Genomic DNA, 19,843 nt, shown 5'->3' with positions numbered 1-19,843 from the left:
CCAGTGCAGGAGTGAATTTAATAGTCCTACAAAAATTATATGCAGATAACAGACCCGTAATGAGTCAATTGTGCTTACCTTAGGAACAAAGACTAGGCAGAGCGTAATAGTACTACAAAATATAATGACTAGTGCCACAATGCAGAATTGAACATTGGGCTGGTCCCGTGTGAGAAAGGAAACAGCAGCTCCAATAATGCACATGATGCCCACATTGTAAACACTCATGCCAATGTATTTACTGTCGTTCAGAGCAGGAATGCTCACATTTCGAGTCTCCCAAGCCAAAAAGCAACCAAATAGCTGAAATTAGAAAGAGAAAAGGAAGTGATGATTGTTAACACAATAAGCACAGTGATAGCTTTGCATACCAGACATCAAAAGAGTTCTGTTTCTATTTCTATCTGCATTCTGCTTTAAGCAGCTTATGTTGACAAATGCAAGACAGGGCGAGATTCAGGCAAAGTTAAGCACATTTAACTTCCACCGAGTGATCCCATACTCTACCTCTCATTGAAATAACTGAAAGTATTTAGCTCTGACTGGCTTTAGCCCACTAGTATTTAATTTAATGGGGGGGTTGCTTGTAAGGTATATAATTACATGATCCACCCCCTAAGCACTTGGGCATTAATTACAGGTGTGATATTGAGTGATGTGGGTGCAAGCGTGGGGCACATAAACTACCACATCTCCTGGGTCTTCTCTTACAGCTAGGAGAGATGATATGGGAGATAAACTTGTTTGGTATTGGTAAAAAGACTTAATTATGATAAATGGTTAAAAGGCTCATTTATTTTAAAAGAATTGCACTTGGTACTTTAAATATACTGGGGCATTTGTATTAAGCTAGAGCTATTTAAAATATTTATCAATCAGCTTTTTTTTTTTTTTTTTTTTTTGCTAGTAAGCCATAAGAACATGGCATCAACTCTCAGAGGTTACAGCCTACTTCTTCAGCTGGCTGCAGGGCACTTAAAAGGCTGCCATAATTTCAAAACAGACACCAACCCACGCTTATCAATGACACGGGAGAGTATGGAATACGTGATGATAAATGGCTCACTCAACTCAGTCTTTCTCATGAGGGAGGAGTCTGTAGTCTCTATCTACATTACCATTACAACTTTGGGTTTTAATTTCATTTGAGCAAAATAGCAACCTAACATTTTAGCCATTTTAGGTAAAGGTAAAGGGACCCCTGACCATTAGGTCCAGTCGTGGCCGACTCTGGGGTTGCTTTATTGGCCAAGGAAGCTGGCGTACAGCTTCTGGGTCATGTGGCCAGCATGACTAAGCCACTTCTGGCGAACCAGAGCAGCGCACAGAAATGCCATTTACCTCCCACCGGAGTGGTACCTATTTATCTACTTGCACTCTGAGGTGCTTTCGAACTGCTAGGTTGGCAGGAGCAGGGACCGAGCAACGGGAGCTCACCCTGTCGTGGGGATTCGAACCGCCGACCTTCTGATTGGCAAGCCCTAGGCTCTGTGGTTTAACCCACAGCGCCATTTTAGGACAACATAAATAAAACCGAAAGTGTCCCAGTAGGCTTCGTGGCCAAGTGGGGATTCTCATTTAGGTCTCCCCACTCCCTAGTCCGTCATTCTATCATGACACCATACTGGCTCTGAGCTACACTTACCATTAGACTTACCATGAGTAGGCCTTTGTAAGCATAAACAATGCCAAGCCAAATGGTCATGTGAGTGTTTTCACAGTGCTCCAAAATGGGAAGAATAGAAATATCTCGGCCTGCAGGATCAGGCTGCAAGTAAAGAGAAGAGAAGAGAAGAAAGGATTTTATCCCTGAGCTTATATACATGAAAAATGAATATTGTAGTCAGGCCAGAGACTGTTGGAGGCAGAAATCTAGGGGGGTGGGGTGGGGAGAGAATGCTATTGAACTGGAAGCAGGTTCTTAGGCCCATGCTACACTGCTCAAGTAAAATACCACACTGAATGGTACATCCGTCAGTCATTACCATAAGCTTCTATCCTTGTCATAAATTATATTGTAAAATAAAATATTAGAAGGTCCTCAATGAAGCAATATTATTTAGCATGTATAAGGCACTTTTACAACATTCATAGCACTTCATAGACATTATCCAACAATTCGTACAAGACCCTTGCAAAGTTGGTTTATATTGTTATCCTCTTTTTACAGGTTGGGGTGGTCTGAGAGTGATGGTGGGATCATGGTATAGATGGACTTTCTGATGCATAACCCAGTTTATAAATTACTATTCTGTACCAGGCATGCAAAGAAGTAAGGGGAATTTGCCAGTGGTTTTTGTATAATGTATTTGTTGTTTTGCAACATTTTAAACTGAAAAGTTTAGAAGATGTTGGCTTCACCAGTACAAAAATCTGGACATTATATTGCATTGGAACGGACATAAAACAAATTAAACTGCAGCTATGAATGTATTAAGCATGATATGATTAATTGCAAGTTTTAATAGGTTTATAATCATGAGTTATGGATGATAAGTTTTCTGATGAAAAGTTAAAATTATGATAAATTTTCTGGTGAAAAGATAAAATTATGATGAATTTTCTGATGAAAAGATATCATTAGCTGCACACCACCAACTCTTCTTTTGTACATTTTGATATTGTTAGAATTAACACCCAGCAGAAAGATGATGATATATTTGAACACCGGCTATTCTTTTAATACACCGCAAGTAATATGCCCTTTGTGTTTTCTCCTTCAAAACTTAAGGATCTCTTAGCCTCTGCCTAAGATGAAGCTTCGTAAGCTCTTCGGGAACTTGATAGCATCTCTGACACTGGCAGCAGTTTCTGGATACTGCGTTCAGCAGCTCTGCATGGGAGTGAATTCATGTTAGGCTGTCATTCCCACCTTACTCCAATTACTTCCAAATCTGCCGAGGCTTTTAGCTGTCAGCCCCTTGGGATTTCTCACAGCCCCCCACTCGCCATTAGGCTACCTCAAACTTTGTAAATGATTTCCAGATTTTGTGCTTCAAAGCGTTCACATTTCCCATCCCGTACAACAATTCTCACAAGCTAGTCAGGGGAAATAGCATCTCCTGCTTCTAGATGCCAAGAACATTACACTGAAGTTTGGGGCAGTGCGGGAGGGAAGTACGTTAGAAAATGCAGTCCACTCTCAGTGCCCACCACTCAGACTAAGCTAATAAAAGAAGCGTATGAGAGAGTGAGGAAAGCTTACAGAGGTGCCCAAATGCCCAAGGCGCAGAACGGACAAGGCCAGGGTCGCTACTTCTAATATTCCTGCACTTGTGCCTTTAATAGTACAGTGGTGCCCCGCAAGACGAATGCCTCGCAAGACGGAAAACCCGCAAGACGGAAGGGTTTTCCGTTTGCAGAGGCGCTTCACAAGACGAATTTCCCTATGGGCTTGCTTCGCAAGACGAAAATTGACGAAAATTTCTGGGGGGTTTTTTCGCTCCAAAACCCCTTTTTCTGAAGCGCTAAGCTGCTAAAAGCATTTTAGCAGCAAAACTGCTAATCCCTTAAGCCTTAAAAAGCCGTTTTTAGCCCTTAAACTGCCAATAGCGCTAATAGCGCTACTCCGCTAATGGGCTTGCTTCGCAAGACGAAAAAACCGCAAGACGAAAAGACTCATGGAACGGATTCTTTTCGGCTTGCGAGGCACCACTGTAGCATCACCGAGATATTTCCCCCCTCCCCACGGATGGAAATAAAGGATGGGGAAAAGCTTCAATGGCTTATCACCCCCACCCCCACATTAGCTTGCAGTGAAAAGCACAACTTGTACATCAAGTCCTATTCTCCCTGGCCCCCCACAGATTAAGGGTTACTAATTGTTGCAATCCAGAGAACTTTGAATCTCAAATGGATGTAGGCAAAGATAGAAGACCTGAGGACTTTAGCAGGTCAGATACAGGAATAGCAACTGTAGTCAGACAATTGAAGGTTAAAAATGAGTTATCTGGGTTGCAACCTGGCACTGCTGTCGTTCCTCAAACTACTGGATTTCAGCACTGAACTCCACCATTGTTCATTTTCCCAGGAAGACTTTGCTCTTTTTTGCAAATCTAAACTGCCAAAACGTGAACTTTGGGTTTTCACATTTACACTGCTCCAGCAAAGCCTTAAAACATTAAATACCTTGCAGTTGTCAGTTTCCCAAAGGAAATCCACTTTGCTCAGAACTTTCAAATCCTCACTGCTAAGAAATATTTTTAGCCACCAGCATTCATCCTCATCCAACAGGGAATCCTGTCCTGTAATACTGAGTTAACGGAAACCATCGTGCAATGATTTCTGATGGGATAAACAAGTATGTGCTTAGACCAAATATGTATTCATCTACCAGGGTGGAGATGGCTTCTTAGGCAGGAGTTTCAGAAACCTTCAAAAGCAGAACATGTGGCAAACTCCATTTTAACTTCTTAAATAACGACGAGCTCAAACCTGGTGCAGCTTTTCACTTGGCTGACCTAGATATTTCACATCAAAAAAAGACGGCTGCGAGAAAGCTTAGGGGATCCAACTCATGTTTTTAAAACATCCTAGTAAGAAAGTGTAACGTCATCTACAAGTGCTGTGAAACATGCTTCCAAAACAAAACTCTATACAAGCCACCTCACGTCAGCAATAGCCACACATTATTTATCCTGGAAACATGCCTTCCCTTTCCATTTGTGTCTCTGCTCAAACAGCTTCATAAAGGGACGCATTTTTTGTTGTACTTGCTGAGTTTTAAAGATGAGACAATGCTGTTAGAGCTATTTATAGAGTCATCTCTTGTGGATGCACATTTTCCCCATCGCTGCCGCTAACCAAGAAAATTTCTCGGCAAAATATATCCATAATTTATTATTTTCTCTTGTGTGGGCTTTTCTTTAAAAAGACACTGATTTTTATAAGCATGAGGGATCTGGGCACAAGTGGTTGCTTGATTCTGCACTGCTGGTATAACAATCCCAACTTTACCCCGTAGTTATTGAAAACGACATAAAATTCCATCTAATTCCTTATGTTCTGTAATGATGAAAGTGGGTGGCATGTTTTGCTGGAACTCCTGCAGCATTCTACTCAATGCCAGTTCATTCCTACCCAGAGGGCAGGTTTCTACTCCAGCCGCCTCTTCTTTGCCCATCCTGTCTCGCCACCTGAGGCAAAATGGGAATTGACAACTCCTGGCCCACCAAACCGTGTCCAACTTCTGTTGTCACACCCTTGTTGTTGTTGTTTAGTTGTTTAGTCATGTCTGACTCTTCGTGACCCCATGGACCAGAGCACGCCAGGCACTCCTGTCTTCCACTGCCTCCCGCAGTTTGGTCAGACTCATGTTGGTAGCTTCGAGAACACTGTCCAACCATCTCGTCCTCTGTCGTCTCCTTCTTCTTGTGCCCTTCATCTTTCCCAACATCAGGGTCTTTTCCAGGGAGTCTTCTCTTCTCATGAGGTGGCCAAAGTATTGGAGCCTCAGCTTCAGGATCTGTCCTTCCAGTGAACACTCAGGGCTGATTTCCTTCAGAATGGAGAGGTTTGATCTTCTTGCAGTCCATGGGACTCTCAAGAGTCTCCTCCAGCACCATAATTCAAAAGCATCAATTCTTTGGCGATCAGCCTTCTTTATGGTCCAGCTCTCACTTCCATACATCACTACTGGGAAAACCATAGCTTTAACTATATGGACCATCTCTCGCCAAACTTGGTGTGAGCTGGGGCACTCCTCAAAGTTTTGCAGACTGGCTTTCTCTCAGGGGCAGGGAAGATGAATGGCAACTCCAATGCGCTGGAATGCCTCCCTCTTGGGGCTGGCATGCTTTACCCCGTGTCATGAGCTCTGCCTCTTTAGATCATGGGATCATGCCATTCTTTATTAAAGAAAGGAAGTTCTCCATTTTGGGGTCCCTCTTGCGGTGGAACAAAATCCTGCTTCTCTCCCACCCTAGACCAATACTTTAATTTTCCCAACTGAACTGCATGGAACAAGTTCAATGGGAAAACTAAGAGTAGTGTACCCCTGAACACATCCAAGCCAGTCCTGGATGGATGCTCTGTCCATGTGTGCATTCAAGGAGGAGTAGGAACTCAATAAGCAAAGTGGGATGTATAACAAAACATTGCCGTGTGTCCTGTTGATACAAAAAGCCCTGAGCCACTTGGGTCTAGGATACCATAAGGACCACCCAAGCAAGGTGGTGAGCCTACTCGAGAAGGTGCAGACAAAACCTGAGGCCTTCCCCCGCCCCCAAATTTGGTGCTGATGCTGGTTTTATGGCTACACAGATCCATAGCTGTCAACTTTTTCCTTTTCTTGCGAGGAATCCTATTCGGAATAAGGAAATTCCCCTTTAAAAAAGGGAAAAGTTGACAGCTATGCACAGATCATCCCTTGAAGGATCTCAGTTATTGGTAAGCAACTTGTATTTTTTGTTTGTTAAAGTCCTTAGCTCACTTGCTATAACCAGGGCAGCCCAGAATCCTAACAATACAATAAAAAGTTGTCATACATAAAAAGCAACCGCAGCCTCTATGAAACTGATGCCATTGGCTGGTACCAAAGAAGTCAGTACAGGGCGCCCCGAGAACCTGACAGAAAGAACCTGATAAGTATGGCAAGCAAGCTCTGTGTTACCTGCAAATTTGTAAATACAGTATTTCACTCGTATCACTGGCAAAACCAGTTTTTGGCATAACACCTAGAAATAGCCTCCTGCCAATCTGACAGTGAATCACTAATGAGTAATCGGCTGGAGATGACTTTTCGACTGTTTGGGCAATCCCCCAACAGTAACTCTGCCTAGCCCCTAATACGCTATTGTGCTTCTAAGCATAACAACTGCTACTCCATCAAATGCCTTGCTGAAATCAAGATGTATTACACAGACTTTGTCTCCCAGCTCTCGGCTGTGTTATTAAGCAAGGGCTGTGCCTCTCTCAAATTGATTCATGATCTGTTCTAGCCACTTGAAGGGTGCTGACAAGCTGCTGGCTGGCCTTTAGTACGATGGAATTACCTTATTCACACCCTTGAAAAATATAATTCTGTTTGCCCTTCTCTGGTCCTCCAGGGCTTTGCCTGTTTCCCCCCGCTATGAATCTGAAGACGAGGTTATTTATTTAATATCTCCAACTAGAATTTCATTCAGCCAGGGCCTTCCCTATTTAAAAGCAATTAAGGTTTCCCCCTCAAGCTACTACATTCCTGTTCCGATGGCCAACCCTTCTTCGAGTCTCATTAACATTCGATACATTTACCACCAAGTCCCAATTTGCCTTCTCAAATGAAGGATGAAAGCAATTCTGCTTTCTTATCGTGGACCAACAACTACTTTCTCACCATCCCATTTGGCTTTTGGAGTAGCATTTGCAGAGGTCTGTTAAGTGAGGGAGTTGCAAGGACTGTGGAAACTGTAGCCGAGGATGAGGTTCAATAAGAATAAGACAAGGCTCAACTATTCACCAGGGGATTTTTTTTTAATCCCCCCCTTCCTCCAAGGAACTCAAACCAACATACATAGTACCTTGCCTCCCTGCACATACCAATTATACTCTCACAACAACCCTGTGGGAGGTAGGGTTAAGCTTAGAAACTACGACTAGCCTAATAATGTCACAAACTCTTTGTGGCATCTGCAGTTCAGCAGAACACTCTTCTTCCCAGGCTGAGAGGAAAAATGAGGAAAACAGGTTATTGATTGGGACAGAGTGACTTTTGCAGCTGTTATTAAAGGTGCAAAACAATGAAGCACGGGACAGAGTGAGGGAGAAAGTTCTGGAACAACAATCAGCTCTGCCCAAGGCATGATGGATAACAGCAACAACCGAGAAAAGATAGGCATAACATTTTATACAAGGACAGGAAGAAACACCACAGGCAGAATAATTGCCACACACAGGAAGAACAAGGATATAGTTTGAGTGCCTCACTTGTAGATTTATAAATTATTTAATGTGTCAAAACGAATAGATGTTATTAATACTGCAGTTGTTGTATAAGGGATTATTATGATGACCAGAATGTAATTGAAATTAATAGGATTTTGGAATGTAGAAATAAAGAAAATCATCAAACCATCAATTCTAGCACGCGGAGGCCCACCTTATCTAAATTATATAATTTGGTATTTGAATGATTGGTATTAGTAATTGTATTATAAATTGGTATTGTTATAATGAGGCTATTATTGGATTGTAATTGAAAACTAATAAAAATTATTATCAAATTCTTTATGGCTGCATAGATGGTGCCAGGCAGGCCGTGAGGAGGGCAAGTGGCCCTTAGACAAGTCCCTGACTACTGATTAGCAGACTCGGAGCTTGTCCACACCTGAGTTTAAATGTGTATTTGATGCTGTTTGGGCTCTCATTTGAGTAGTGTCTCCCTCAAGCAGCCCCCATCCTGCTGGTTTCCCCAGTAAATTTGGATTTCTCTGATCCAGAGAAAACATAGCACATTTTGAAAACTCCAAGCCAAGCTCAAAACAGTATATGCATTGCCTTGGGGTTTTGTGTTGCTGTTGTTTTAGAGATGGATCAAGCATCCTTTTCTGCTACCCACCTCCACTTTCCTGGGACCTAGTCTTCCAGTGCAGAGAGTAAGGCCATCTCTGTGCTTGTCCTAACAGGAAAACACACATTTGGGCTGATTTGCAGAGTTTAGGGAAGTATTCTCCGACCTAGTGCCCTCCAGATGTTTCTGACTACAGCGTAAATATCATAGCCAAAGAAATTGTTTCCAAATAAAGTAGCATGCACTGAATCCTCAAATCTGCTCCAGAAAATTACCCAACCCTTTGCAATAGATTTTGGAGGTGCAGAGGGAGGAAGGAAACAGGAGGCCCTGTTGTGTGACTGGAAGTTCAGTCACACAAAGTTGTATGTCACCCAGTGACAAATATTCTTATGCATAGCTTTTTGGCCTTCCCCTATATGTCGTAAGAACCTCTGACTTGTTTCAAGAGTTACACTATGAAGTATTTGATTGGTATGTAGAAAAAACCGCACACAAAAAAACCACTGGTAGTTTGATTTTCCTAGGGCTTTTAAATTTTATATATTAATTTCAGTGGAGCTTTGATTTTTGTTAATGTGAATTTCCCTGTTGCAAACTCAGTATAAAATGGTATTTCAGAAATATCTCAGAAGCGGAATAAAGCAGGTAGGTTAGCCTCTAGTATTTCACTCAGATCAGTGAATCCTTAATGCAGCATTTTCCTTAAATAATTTAGCTCTCCCCCCCCCCAGCAGATGTCATACCACATTCCCTTTAACATAGTTCTACCGGACATATTTTCACACTGACTGACTACACATAACTCTCTCATATGAAGGATAATATTCCTAAAGCCACTCTCTGTTCAGACCCACCATTCTTTAAAAAAGAAATAAAAGTCTAACCTAGAATGAGGCAGTTTCTTATGTTCCAGTGATTGCTAAACGAACAACACAGAGAACAAGGGACGGGAATTACGCTCTGCTTTAAAGCAAACTTGTAATGATTTATTGCAGGAGAGATTTAGTAACAATAACAAGAAACCCTCAAAGCTTTTAAAGAGGTCTCTTCAAATGTGCCACAATTCTACTGATTTATAGCGATATAGTCAATATTGAAAAATGGTTCACTAAGCGCAACAGCACTAGAAGTGGCCTGAAAGTTTAAACCCTTTCACCAAAACAATTCCGCTCCTAGCTGCTTAGCTTTTAAAATTCTACAGTGCCTTGTCGATTATTTTAAAAGTAGACAAGTGTGTATTTTAAAAGTAGACTGTATTCAACAGCGATGCCGAGAAGGGGGTCTTGTCATCTGGGCAGCCCAGGAGGTCATTTCGCTGCTGCTCATGCAGTAGTTTGACTTCACCCCAGAGGAATACTCCATTGTCTCTTATGACAGATGGATGCCAACAATATTCTAGAAAGGACAGTATTTAGGTCCCTTTAATAACAGCACAGAAAAGCAGCTGGTTTATAACGACAGAAGCTATGTGTTTCCCTGTCGCTGCTGTGATCTAAATCCAGCATTTACACAGGAGAGATGGATCACGTGAGATGTAACTGTACCATTTTTATCTGACCCTGCTCCTGTACCTGTGCAATGTCAGGTTGCAGCCAATCGCAGCTCCCACAGCAGCAAGAAATACAGTTTGAACCTGGGCATTTTTAATCTAGCTGTTGCAGCAGCGGTGGTACTCTCCTGGCTACCGCATCTAGAATGCATTGCTCTGAGGAAGGCCATGTACACCCCAGCCCTTTCTCAAAACAAGGCAGGGAGGAGAGGGAGGAAGCATTAGGGAAATGACCAATACTGCTACTACTAATGTGAAAGCAAAAATAATAACAGGTCAGTTGGTAGAGAATGACTCTTAATCTCAGGGTTGTGAGTTTGAGCCACACGTTGGGCATAGATGACCTTCTTGGTCCCTTCCAACTCTAAGAATAATTATGAATGGAGGAATAGGAATAGGAACTACATGGGGGGGGGGAGAAGGACAGTGGTGGTGACAAGAAGAGGAAGGAGGAGGAGCAGCGTTGGAGGAGAGAAGACATCACTGGCCACCCCAGGAATCTTATGGCAGCCTTCCTTGAAAGTAGGAACCCAAGGCTGTGCGTTCCCTCCAGCCCCTAACTAAATCGAAGGCAAAATAGCAAAAACTGAAGGGAAAGGAAGAGGAGCCAATCTGATTAGAGTTGAAGTCATCGTTCCAGGAGAGACGCCACAAAGACTGAACCATAGAATCGTAGAGTTGGAAGAGACCACAAGGGCCATCGAGTCCAACCCCCTGCCAAGCAGGCAACACCATCAGAGCACTCCTGACATATGGTTGTCAAGCCTCTGCTTAAAGACCTCCAAAGAAGGAGACTCCACCACACTCCTTGGCAGCAAATTCCACTGTCAAACAGCTTTTACTGTTAGGAAGTTCTTCCTAATGTTTAGGTGGAATCTTCTTTCTTGTAGTTTGGATCCATTGCTCCGTGTCCGCTTCTCTGGAGCAGCAGAAAACAACCTTTCTCCCTCCTCTATGTGACATCCTTTTATATATTTGAACATGGCTATCATATCACCCCTTAACCTCCTCTTCTCCAGGCTAAACATGCCCAGCTCCCTTAGCCGTTCCTCATAAGGCATCGTTTCCAGGCCTTTGACCATTTTGGTTGCCCTCCTCTGGACACGTTCCAGTTTGTCAGTGTCCTTCTTGAACTGTGGTGCCCAGAACTGGACACAGTACTCCAGGTGAGGTCTGACCAGAGCAGAATACAGTGGCACTATTACTTCCCTTGATCTAGATGCTATACTCCTATTGATGCAGCCCAGAATTGCATTGGCGTTTTTAGCTGCTGCGTCACACTGTTGGCTCATGTCAAGTCTGTGGTCAACCAAGACTCCTAGATCCTTTTCACATGTACTGCTCTCAAGCCAGGTGTCACCCATCTTGTATTTGTGCCTCTCATTTTTTTTTGCCCAAGTGCAATACTTTACATTTCTCCCTGTTAAAATTCATCTTGTTTGTTTTTGCCCAGTTCTCTAATCTGTCAAAGTCGTTTTGAAGTGTGATCCTGTCCTCTGGGGTGTTAGTATAGTAAACTTCAGAAGAGCATGATCACTCGCGCCTAATGATCCTTCCAGTTCTACCCCACTAACCAGGTCATCAACATTGGTTAGGACCAGATCTAAAATGGCTGTTCCTCTTGTTGCTTCTCCCACTTTCTGGACAATGAAGTTGTCTGCAAGGCCAGTGAGGAATCTGTTTGACCTTATGCTCTTGGCTGAGTTTGACATACAACAAATATCCGGGTAATTGAAGTCCCCCATTACTACTATCTCCCTTCCTTTTTCATGCTTGGCCATCTGTTCCAGGAAGGCATCATCTATGTCCTCCGTTTGGCTTGGGGATCTATAGTAAACTCCCACAATGAGGTCACTGTTATTCTTCTCTCCCTTAATTTTGACCCAAATGCTCTCACTTTGGCTTTGAGGTTCTAAATCTTGGATCTCTTCACAGGTATACACATCCCTGACATATAACACAACTCCTCCTCCTTTCTTGTCTGGTCTGTTTCTCTGAAATAGATTGTATCCCTCCATTATTACATTCCAATCGTGGGACTTATCCAAGAGCTCAAGCTCATCTTGTTTATTTCCCATGCTTTGCGCATTAGTGTACAGACATTGAAGTCCATTAATCATTCCCCCGTGTCTCTTATTTAAGGATTTTTTCCTCCCACCACTAGGTCTGCGTGCTGTTTGCTCCATTTGGTCTATGACATTTGGATGATCATCTTCATCAATTGACAGACTCCTACTTTCAGGAGCACTGTCTCCCTCCCCCACATTAGTCAGTTTAAAGCCCTCCTGATGAGGTTTCTGAGATTTTTGGCAAAAACATTCCTCCCAACCGTTGTGAGGTGCAGCCCATCGCTTGCCAGAAGTCCATCTTCAAGAAACTGCAGTCCGTGATCTAAGAATCCAAACCGTTCCTGTTTACACCATTTGCGAAGCCAGCTGTTCACTTCCACTATTTTTCCCTCTCTCCCTGGGCCACGTTGTTCAACTGGGAGGACAGATGAGATGACAATTTGTGCATTTAATTGCTTCAATTTCCTGCCCAGAGCCTCATAGTCTCTTTTGATCTTCTGGAGGCTATTGCTTGCAGTGTCATTGGTTCCCACATGAACCAAGAGGAAGGGGGTTGGAACAATCTTAGGGGAGCAGTGCTGAGGCCCTTCTGGTGGTTCCTTCGCTGCGAGAAGCCAAGTTGCAGGGAACCAGGCAGAGGGCCTTCTCGGTAGTGGCGCCCGCCCTGTGGAACGCCCTCCCACCAGATGTCAAAGAGAACAACAACTACCAGACTTTTAGACGATATCTGAAGGCAGCCCTGTTCAGGGAAGCTTTTAATGTTTAATAGGTTTTTGTATTTTAATATTCTGTTGGAAGCCGCCCAGAGTGGCTGGGGAAACCCAGCCAGATGGGTGGGGTATAAATAAATAAAGAACCAAACACTGCTCTGTTTGAGAGGACAGATCTCCTAAATATTCCATTCCAAGAGATGAGGTTTACCTAGCTGTTCTGAATTGTTTTTGTTACTGTGTTTTAATGCTGTAAGCCACCCTAGGACCTTGCAAGTTAAAGACGGGAAATAACAAGCTAAATAATAGAACGGTTGGGTGGGGACTTTTCTGGAGTACCGCAGAAAACCCAGGTGTGCATACCATTAAAACTTGCACCACAAGCAGCAAGTTAAAAGACATGTAGTGTGCAAATAGAATTTCAGTATGTTGGGAGACACTAACCTTAAGGTATGGCAATGTGTCCTAATGCGGCTATAGCTGGTAGGACATGCAGCTTCTTCTTTCAGGGCTCTAGGATTACCAAATTAGGAAGTTTCTAGGATGACTTAATTAGGCTACAGATCAGACAATGAAAGCACCTGCATGTTCCAGAATCTTCGCACTGGTATGTATAAATTGTGAGAGTACCTAGCTGATAAATTAAAATCAAGGCCAGCAAATATCAGCTGTAGCTTTCTAGCCCTGTATGCCTAAACGTCTTCATTTTTCCTGGTCAACATGGAGATTTCTGGAATCTAGGAGTATACTTGAAAAAAACAGCAAGGCTGTTTCTGCAGTCCCAGGTTTATACTGAGTCCTTCCCCAGTGGGCCACAATGCATATCTGGTGGGTAACATTTGGCTTGGTGGTTATAAATTGGGTAAGCTTGCATTAGCAGAACTCCAGGTTATGGTAAGTGACACCAGCACAGAACTTGGTAATGATCAGATTGAAGGACTGCATTCAGTTATGGGAACCAGATCTTGAGGAATAATCAATATTTCAGAGGAGCTCTGGACATTTTCAGGGTGGCACCTCTGCTATGGAATTATTTTCCTATAAATGTTTGCCAGTTAGCTCCCTTACAGCTTTTACAAGGTTAGCAGGAAGGTCTTCACAAAGGGATCTTGGTTCTTTGCTGTATTATTTCTGGTTTCTTAATATGGTTTATTTTAACTGTAATTCAGGAGCTTTAATTGTAATTTGGGAGTTCTTAGATACTGAATTCATTTTTTGTTTTGTTTTGTTAGCTTCCCTGGGGATAGGATATGAATGTTAGCAACAATTTTAAAAATAAGCAATAATATATAGACAGACAGAATAAAACTACAGATACAACACATAATTTGCTTGGAAAGATGGAAGCTGAAGGGAAATGTGGTCTGTGCTGATTTGCAATAAGTGAAAGCCAAGTATAAACAGAATGGTATTCTCCCCCCCCCAGTGTACCAATTTAAACAATTGTGCAATAAAGCGAGTTATCAAAATTTAAAAACAACTCCCCTACTTTTGTCTCACCTTTCTAATTTATATTTTCAACAATTTTTAATCTCCTATAAAGCAGGAAGCTTATATAGGAAGTTAACTGAGTCACATTGATCCAATAAGCTGAGCACTGTCTATACCAGAGGCTGGGGACCGACTTCAGTCAAGGGCCAAATTCAACCTTGGCTAACCTTCTGGGGAATACATTCCGTTAGTGGGTAGAGCACAAAACAAAAAGAAAGAAAAAGGAAGACACGCACATACCTCTACTCACACCTCACAATGGTCACAAAGGCACAGGCACCAAGCATGCAAGCACAAAGGCATACACACCCACACACATCCAGCGTTTTCAGCCCTGGGGTGGAGGTGGCAGGAGAGATCCTTCTGCCTGCTTTTTCTACCCTGCCTGGGCGGATATGTTACCTTTTGATCTTAAAGTTCAAGCAGAAAGGTTTATCTCCCGTTCTAGCAGCTGCGGGGTGCTTAGTGCTGAGATCAGAGACCCCTCTGCCTGTTCTGCAATTCTAAAAGAGGCAAGCAGAGGACTTATTCCCAATCCTAGTGCACTGGCTTCATCTCAGACCTCCATAAAATTGCCTGGGATGATTGGCAGGTAGGAAGGGCTCACCGGGATTGGTCCGTCAGGCTGGATTGAGGGAAGTGGCAAACTGAATTAGGACTGCAGGTGAAGAATTCCCCAGCATTGACTAAGAGTGCCTCTGAATGGTTCCAAGTATGGAACCACAATGGTGGAAAATGGGTGTTAAAGTGCAAAAAGAGGGGAGGGGAAAGAGGAACCTTTGCCTGCCCGAAACCTTCGCAGGCTCTATCACTGGAAGTAACCCCACCAGGAGAAAAATGATTAAATAAAAAAGTGTGGGTGGTAGAAGAGTTTCCATCTTCCTCACTGCTGTAATTTCAATCTCTCCTCCCCACTTCCCTATATTGTAGAGATCTGGGACAATGCAAATCAGGTCACGTTACGTCACATGCCATTCGGCATCGAATACTTAATCCTCACCCCAGTTTTATTAAATTGGTCAGTTAAACGCTTGTCCTTTCCCCCACTCTTCTGTCGACTTTTACAACAAAATTGCCTTAAGCAGAAATCTCCATCGATAATCAATCTATTTCTAATAGAGAACTGAGGCAATGGATTCCAGTCACCATCTTTTGCTATGTTCTCTGTGGAAAGATCAGACCACAGCGGTATTAGTGACTGATAAATCATTAAACCTCGTTTTGCCAGAGTGGCTGCTGAATGAGGTTTTAAAAGACTATTACCATAAACCAGTCAGTGGCTGTATTCATGTCATTAAGAGAGAAAGAGAGAGAGAGAGAGAGAATATACCACAGGAAGGCAATAAGATATGCTAATATGTTAGAAAGAAAGCTATAAAGAATCTAGCCTCATGATGGATCGCAGTTCCTTTTACAAGCACTAGATGGCATCAGATTACAAGGTTGGTGCTACTTTAACAAATATTCTATCGTTTATTATTACTTGCAAAGTGCCTGTCATGATGGCAAGATCTGTATGGTAGGATGTTCTCTATGTTAGAAGGGCCCCTGGGATGTTTGTCTGTGCAATGCTCTGCAGCTAGCAAGTTCTGAAATATCTAGGGTTTCTCTCTGTGTGTCATTGTTTTCCACTGTTTTCTACCTTCAGTGTGTCTGGGCAATGCAGAAGCTTACAGGACTCTTAGCGCTGTGGTTTGCAAACTGATAATACGGTGCCTCTAGTATGTGGTAGACTAACTTCCAATTTGTAGACAACTGGCTGAATGAAGAACATGGCAAACCCTTGGTTCAAAATGCTCTGCAAACTGCTAGGCAGATCTATCTTCTATATAAGCTGTAAGAGCAGTTATTTTAAATAGAAGTGAATTTGGGTTTTAAAATTCTTATGCTTAGACACACCTCAGAATGCCTGATACTCTCTAATTAATAAATATCCTTTCCTTAATTTTATGCATTTTACTGTGAATCTTCCTGGCCAGTGACTTTAAATAAACATACAATATAATACAGCAGTCTTGACATTAATGAAGTCCCCCCCTCTGGTAATTAAAGGGAACACTTCTCAACCTAAATATAAATATAAATCTAACAAACAAACAAACCTTTTGACAAGATGGGCCTTCCAGTTGATAACTCTGCTTCTGAATAGTGAGGGAAAAGACTTCACATGCGCTGTTTCTTATTTTGAGACTGCCACCCAAATATGAAATATATGTGCACTCAGTCATTAGGGGGAATGTGTGTACACTGAGACATGCCACCTAGACAACTTTCAATCAGAAAAGAACGGGTCCCCCAATTGTGAGTACCGTGTTCTATTTTTTACAAACACATTCTTCACACTGTGAATGCATGAGCATGTGTTATAGTCACATGTCTACAACATACAACACATGTGTGCACAGAGTGACTCTCCTATGTACACTGAATGGAGCTGGATTCTACTAAGTCCTTAACCAAGGTCTGACACTCTAGTTTATCTGCACAAATTCCATGACATCATTTCAAAGCTACCTGCCCCAACTATATGTTCATAACATAGATCCTGGTAGTCCAGGCCGTTTCAACTAGGTTAACTTTCAATGGCAGAAGTTAAACAGGTGAGGGCACTGAAGGAGTTTTGGTAGTGGTTATGTTCAGTGTCATCTATCCTGGAGCAGATGGAGGCTCATCCAGTGGCGTAGCGTGGGTTGTCAGCACCCAGGGCAAGGCAAGTAATTTGCGCCCCCGCCGCTGCATTGTCCCTCCCCCAGATAGTCCCTCGCTCTCTCTCCGCACCGCACCGCACGCCTGGCACCCTCCCCTCCACAGTGGGCGGCGACCTGGCGGCTAGGATCGGATTCGCACAGCCAGCACTGCAGTGAGAGAGAGTGAGTGAGCCAGGTAGGGGCAGAGAGCTGCGAGTGCAAGTGCGCCCCCCCCCCAGATGTTGCGCCCAGTGCGGCCGGCCCCCCCTGCACCCCCCACGCTACGCCACTGGGCTCATCAACTTGAGATGGTAGCCCATGTGATCCTAAACCTCCACTGCTTTGTGGGACACCTTCAGGACAAGAACAAGCTAGAGAGTTAACCCTTCACAAATCTAGAGTGGAGTCCCTAAGATGGTTGGATGGTGCCTTGTATGCCTCCTTCCAGCAACTCCTGCAGCCAAGCTGATGCCAATTGTATTGCTCTGCTTTCCTTGTCATCTGGGCAGCCCAGGACCTCCATACACACTGCCCAGGCTTGCACTTCAGGAAGGCCACTTTGGTGCTGCTAATGTGGGTTTAAAATGCATTTTTCTTTTCACCAATGCAGCAAATACCCTTTTAGGGTAATGGTGGTTCCCTTTGGCTTTCAAAGTGACCACTGTGTTCATTCTGGGAGGAAGAAGGAGGAACCTGCAAACAAAATGCTGTAATGTGGAGTGCTTGTGTCTGGGGCTTCTATACTCCATTCCATTTCCCTTCCCTGTTGTTTTCTGTTGCCCCTCACCAAGGCAATCAGTATCCTGTGCCCACTGATTCAGTCATTATTAGGTTATTTGGGTTCCTTTTGGGGATGGGGAGGAAGCTGGGATGGACGAACAATCTTGGACTGTTTCATTTATTTCTATGGGCAGCACGTTCCTAGCAGTGCAGGATTGATGTATAAGCTAAACAAGCTATAGCTTGCGGCCCCACTCTCTTGGGAGTCCCCCAAAAAATTTAAAGGGAAAAAAACCCTGGATGTGCATTTCCAAAATATAAGATAAAAAGCAAATAAAATAAAACCTACATACAGTTAGAGCTTAATAATTACTGGTATTTCACTATTAATATACTACTTAATTGTATGTCAGTTCAACAATTACTTTGATAAAATACATATTTTGTTATGTGCAAATGGCTTTAGATACCTATTAGGTCCATAAATTACCATATAGCATATATTCAACACAAAAAACAGCAACAATTTGTTGTTGACAAAGGACAGCTGGACATATAAAGGGCCCCATTAACTTCAGTAGCTTAGGGCCTCATCAAACCTAAATCCGGCCCTGCCCTAGGGACACTTAAAAACAGTTTCTCATTGTGAACCAGGAAATGACAATGTGATGGTCCCCTGTGACGTCCTTTTTATATCTATGGCTGAGTACGCATGCAACCTTTGAAGCACACAGGCTGTTTTCTTTCATACTGAACGTTTGCAAATGTACACACCTTTGCACGGTAACATCATCTTTAGCGGCATGTTTTCAAACTAGCGCAACAATGCTGTTCTCTATTCGTTCCCCTTAATTAGCATTTCCACAGGTATTCCTCCCCAACCCCCACTGTCTTTTGAAAAAGAGGGGCTGGAAACGGGTGCGTTGATATCCAGAGGATATATATTGATGTACACAGGTGACTAAGTTACAGTACTGCTTCCTATTTTGCCTACTTCATTCATGCACAAGTTGGACATTGAGTGGCGCCGCGCTGCGGCAGCAGCAGCAGTAGGTCTGCCCCAATAGAAAGGTGCTTGCTTTGTAAACATGTGCAAAACGGATTCTATCAGCTCCAACAGAAAGCGCTTGGGGTGGGCAAATAGTGTGGGACAGAGATGGCACGGGGATGATGCCGTGTGCCTAGCAACCCAAAAAGGAGCCTGCATGCAACACTGAATGCACATGATCACGCGGCTTAGAAACACCCTTCATATCTCTTCTTCCATCCTCTTCAATGGGATGTTTTGAGGTTCTGCTTCCTTAGGTTACAGAAGAAGAAGAAGAAGAAGAAGAAGAAGAAGAAGAAGAAGAAGAAGAAGAAAAGAAGAGTTTGGATTTGATATCCTGCCTTTCACTCCCTTTAAGGAGTCTCAAAGCGGCTAACATTCTCCTTTCCCTTCCTCCCCCACAACCTCTGTGAGGTGAGTGGGGCTGAGAGACTTCAAAGAAGTGTGACTGGCCCAAGGTCACCCAGCAGCTGCATGTGGAGGAGCGGAGACGCGAACCCAGTTCCCCAGATTACGAGACTACCGCTCTTAACCATTACACCACACAGAGTCTCCTGATCTCTGACCTTTGTACATGGCTGGTGTACGGGCCTGAGCACGAGCCCTCAAAGTCTTGGCATTAGTATATAAATTATGAGCTGATAAGAAAGTGCATCTGAGCATACACACACCCAACCCAAAGCCTCTGACATTAAACTACAGTGGCATACTCTCTAACATTTCAGCCACCGAGTCAGGATGGTGTTACAGAACAGGGAGACTAGGGTTCAAATTCACACTTGGCCAGGAAGCTCACACTGTCTCTTAACCTAACCTACATCACAGCATTGTTCTGGGAATTAAATGAGAAGGGGGAGAACCATGTATGTCCTGTTGACCTCCTTGGAGAAAATATGAATGTAATAAAATAACCATTAAAAAAAAAATCAAAGATGAAAAACAGGTTACACTCCCCTTCCTCACACCAAATATCATTGCTCAGCACAGCCATAGTCTGAATTTCATTCCAACTGCAACAATTTGCCCTGTAATAGTTTCCAAACCACATGTGCTAGTAACCTGACTGTAACAATTAGCC

At 43.2% G+C, this 19,843-nt stretch overlaps 1 protein-coding gene across 1 annotated transcript in view; it reads right to left on the bottom strand.

Moving 5' to 3' along the window:
- The window catches only part of GABBR2 (gamma-aminobutyric acid type B receptor subunit 2), a 294,647-nt gene that overhangs the window by 16,079 nt on the left and 258,725 nt on the right, over positions 1–19,843 (bottom strand). Inside the window, exons 14-15 of the mRNA XM_083449337.1 lie at positions 1,658–1,768; positions 79–303 (exon numbers count right to left, since the gene is read on the bottom strand). Of these exons, the coding sequence (XP_083305463.1) occupies positions 79–303; positions 1,658–1,768 (336 nt within the window). The remainder of the gene's footprint in view (positions 1–78; positions 304–1,657; positions 1,769–19,843) is intronic.

This window comes from Podarcis tiliguerta, assembly GCF_965153285.1.
Source record: "Podarcis tiliguerta genome assembly, chromosome: 7".
NCBI lineage: Eukaryota > Metazoa > Chordata > Lepidosauria > Squamata > Lacertidae > Podarcis > Podarcis tiliguerta.
This window is presented reverse-complemented; position numbering and strand designations above follow the sequence as displayed.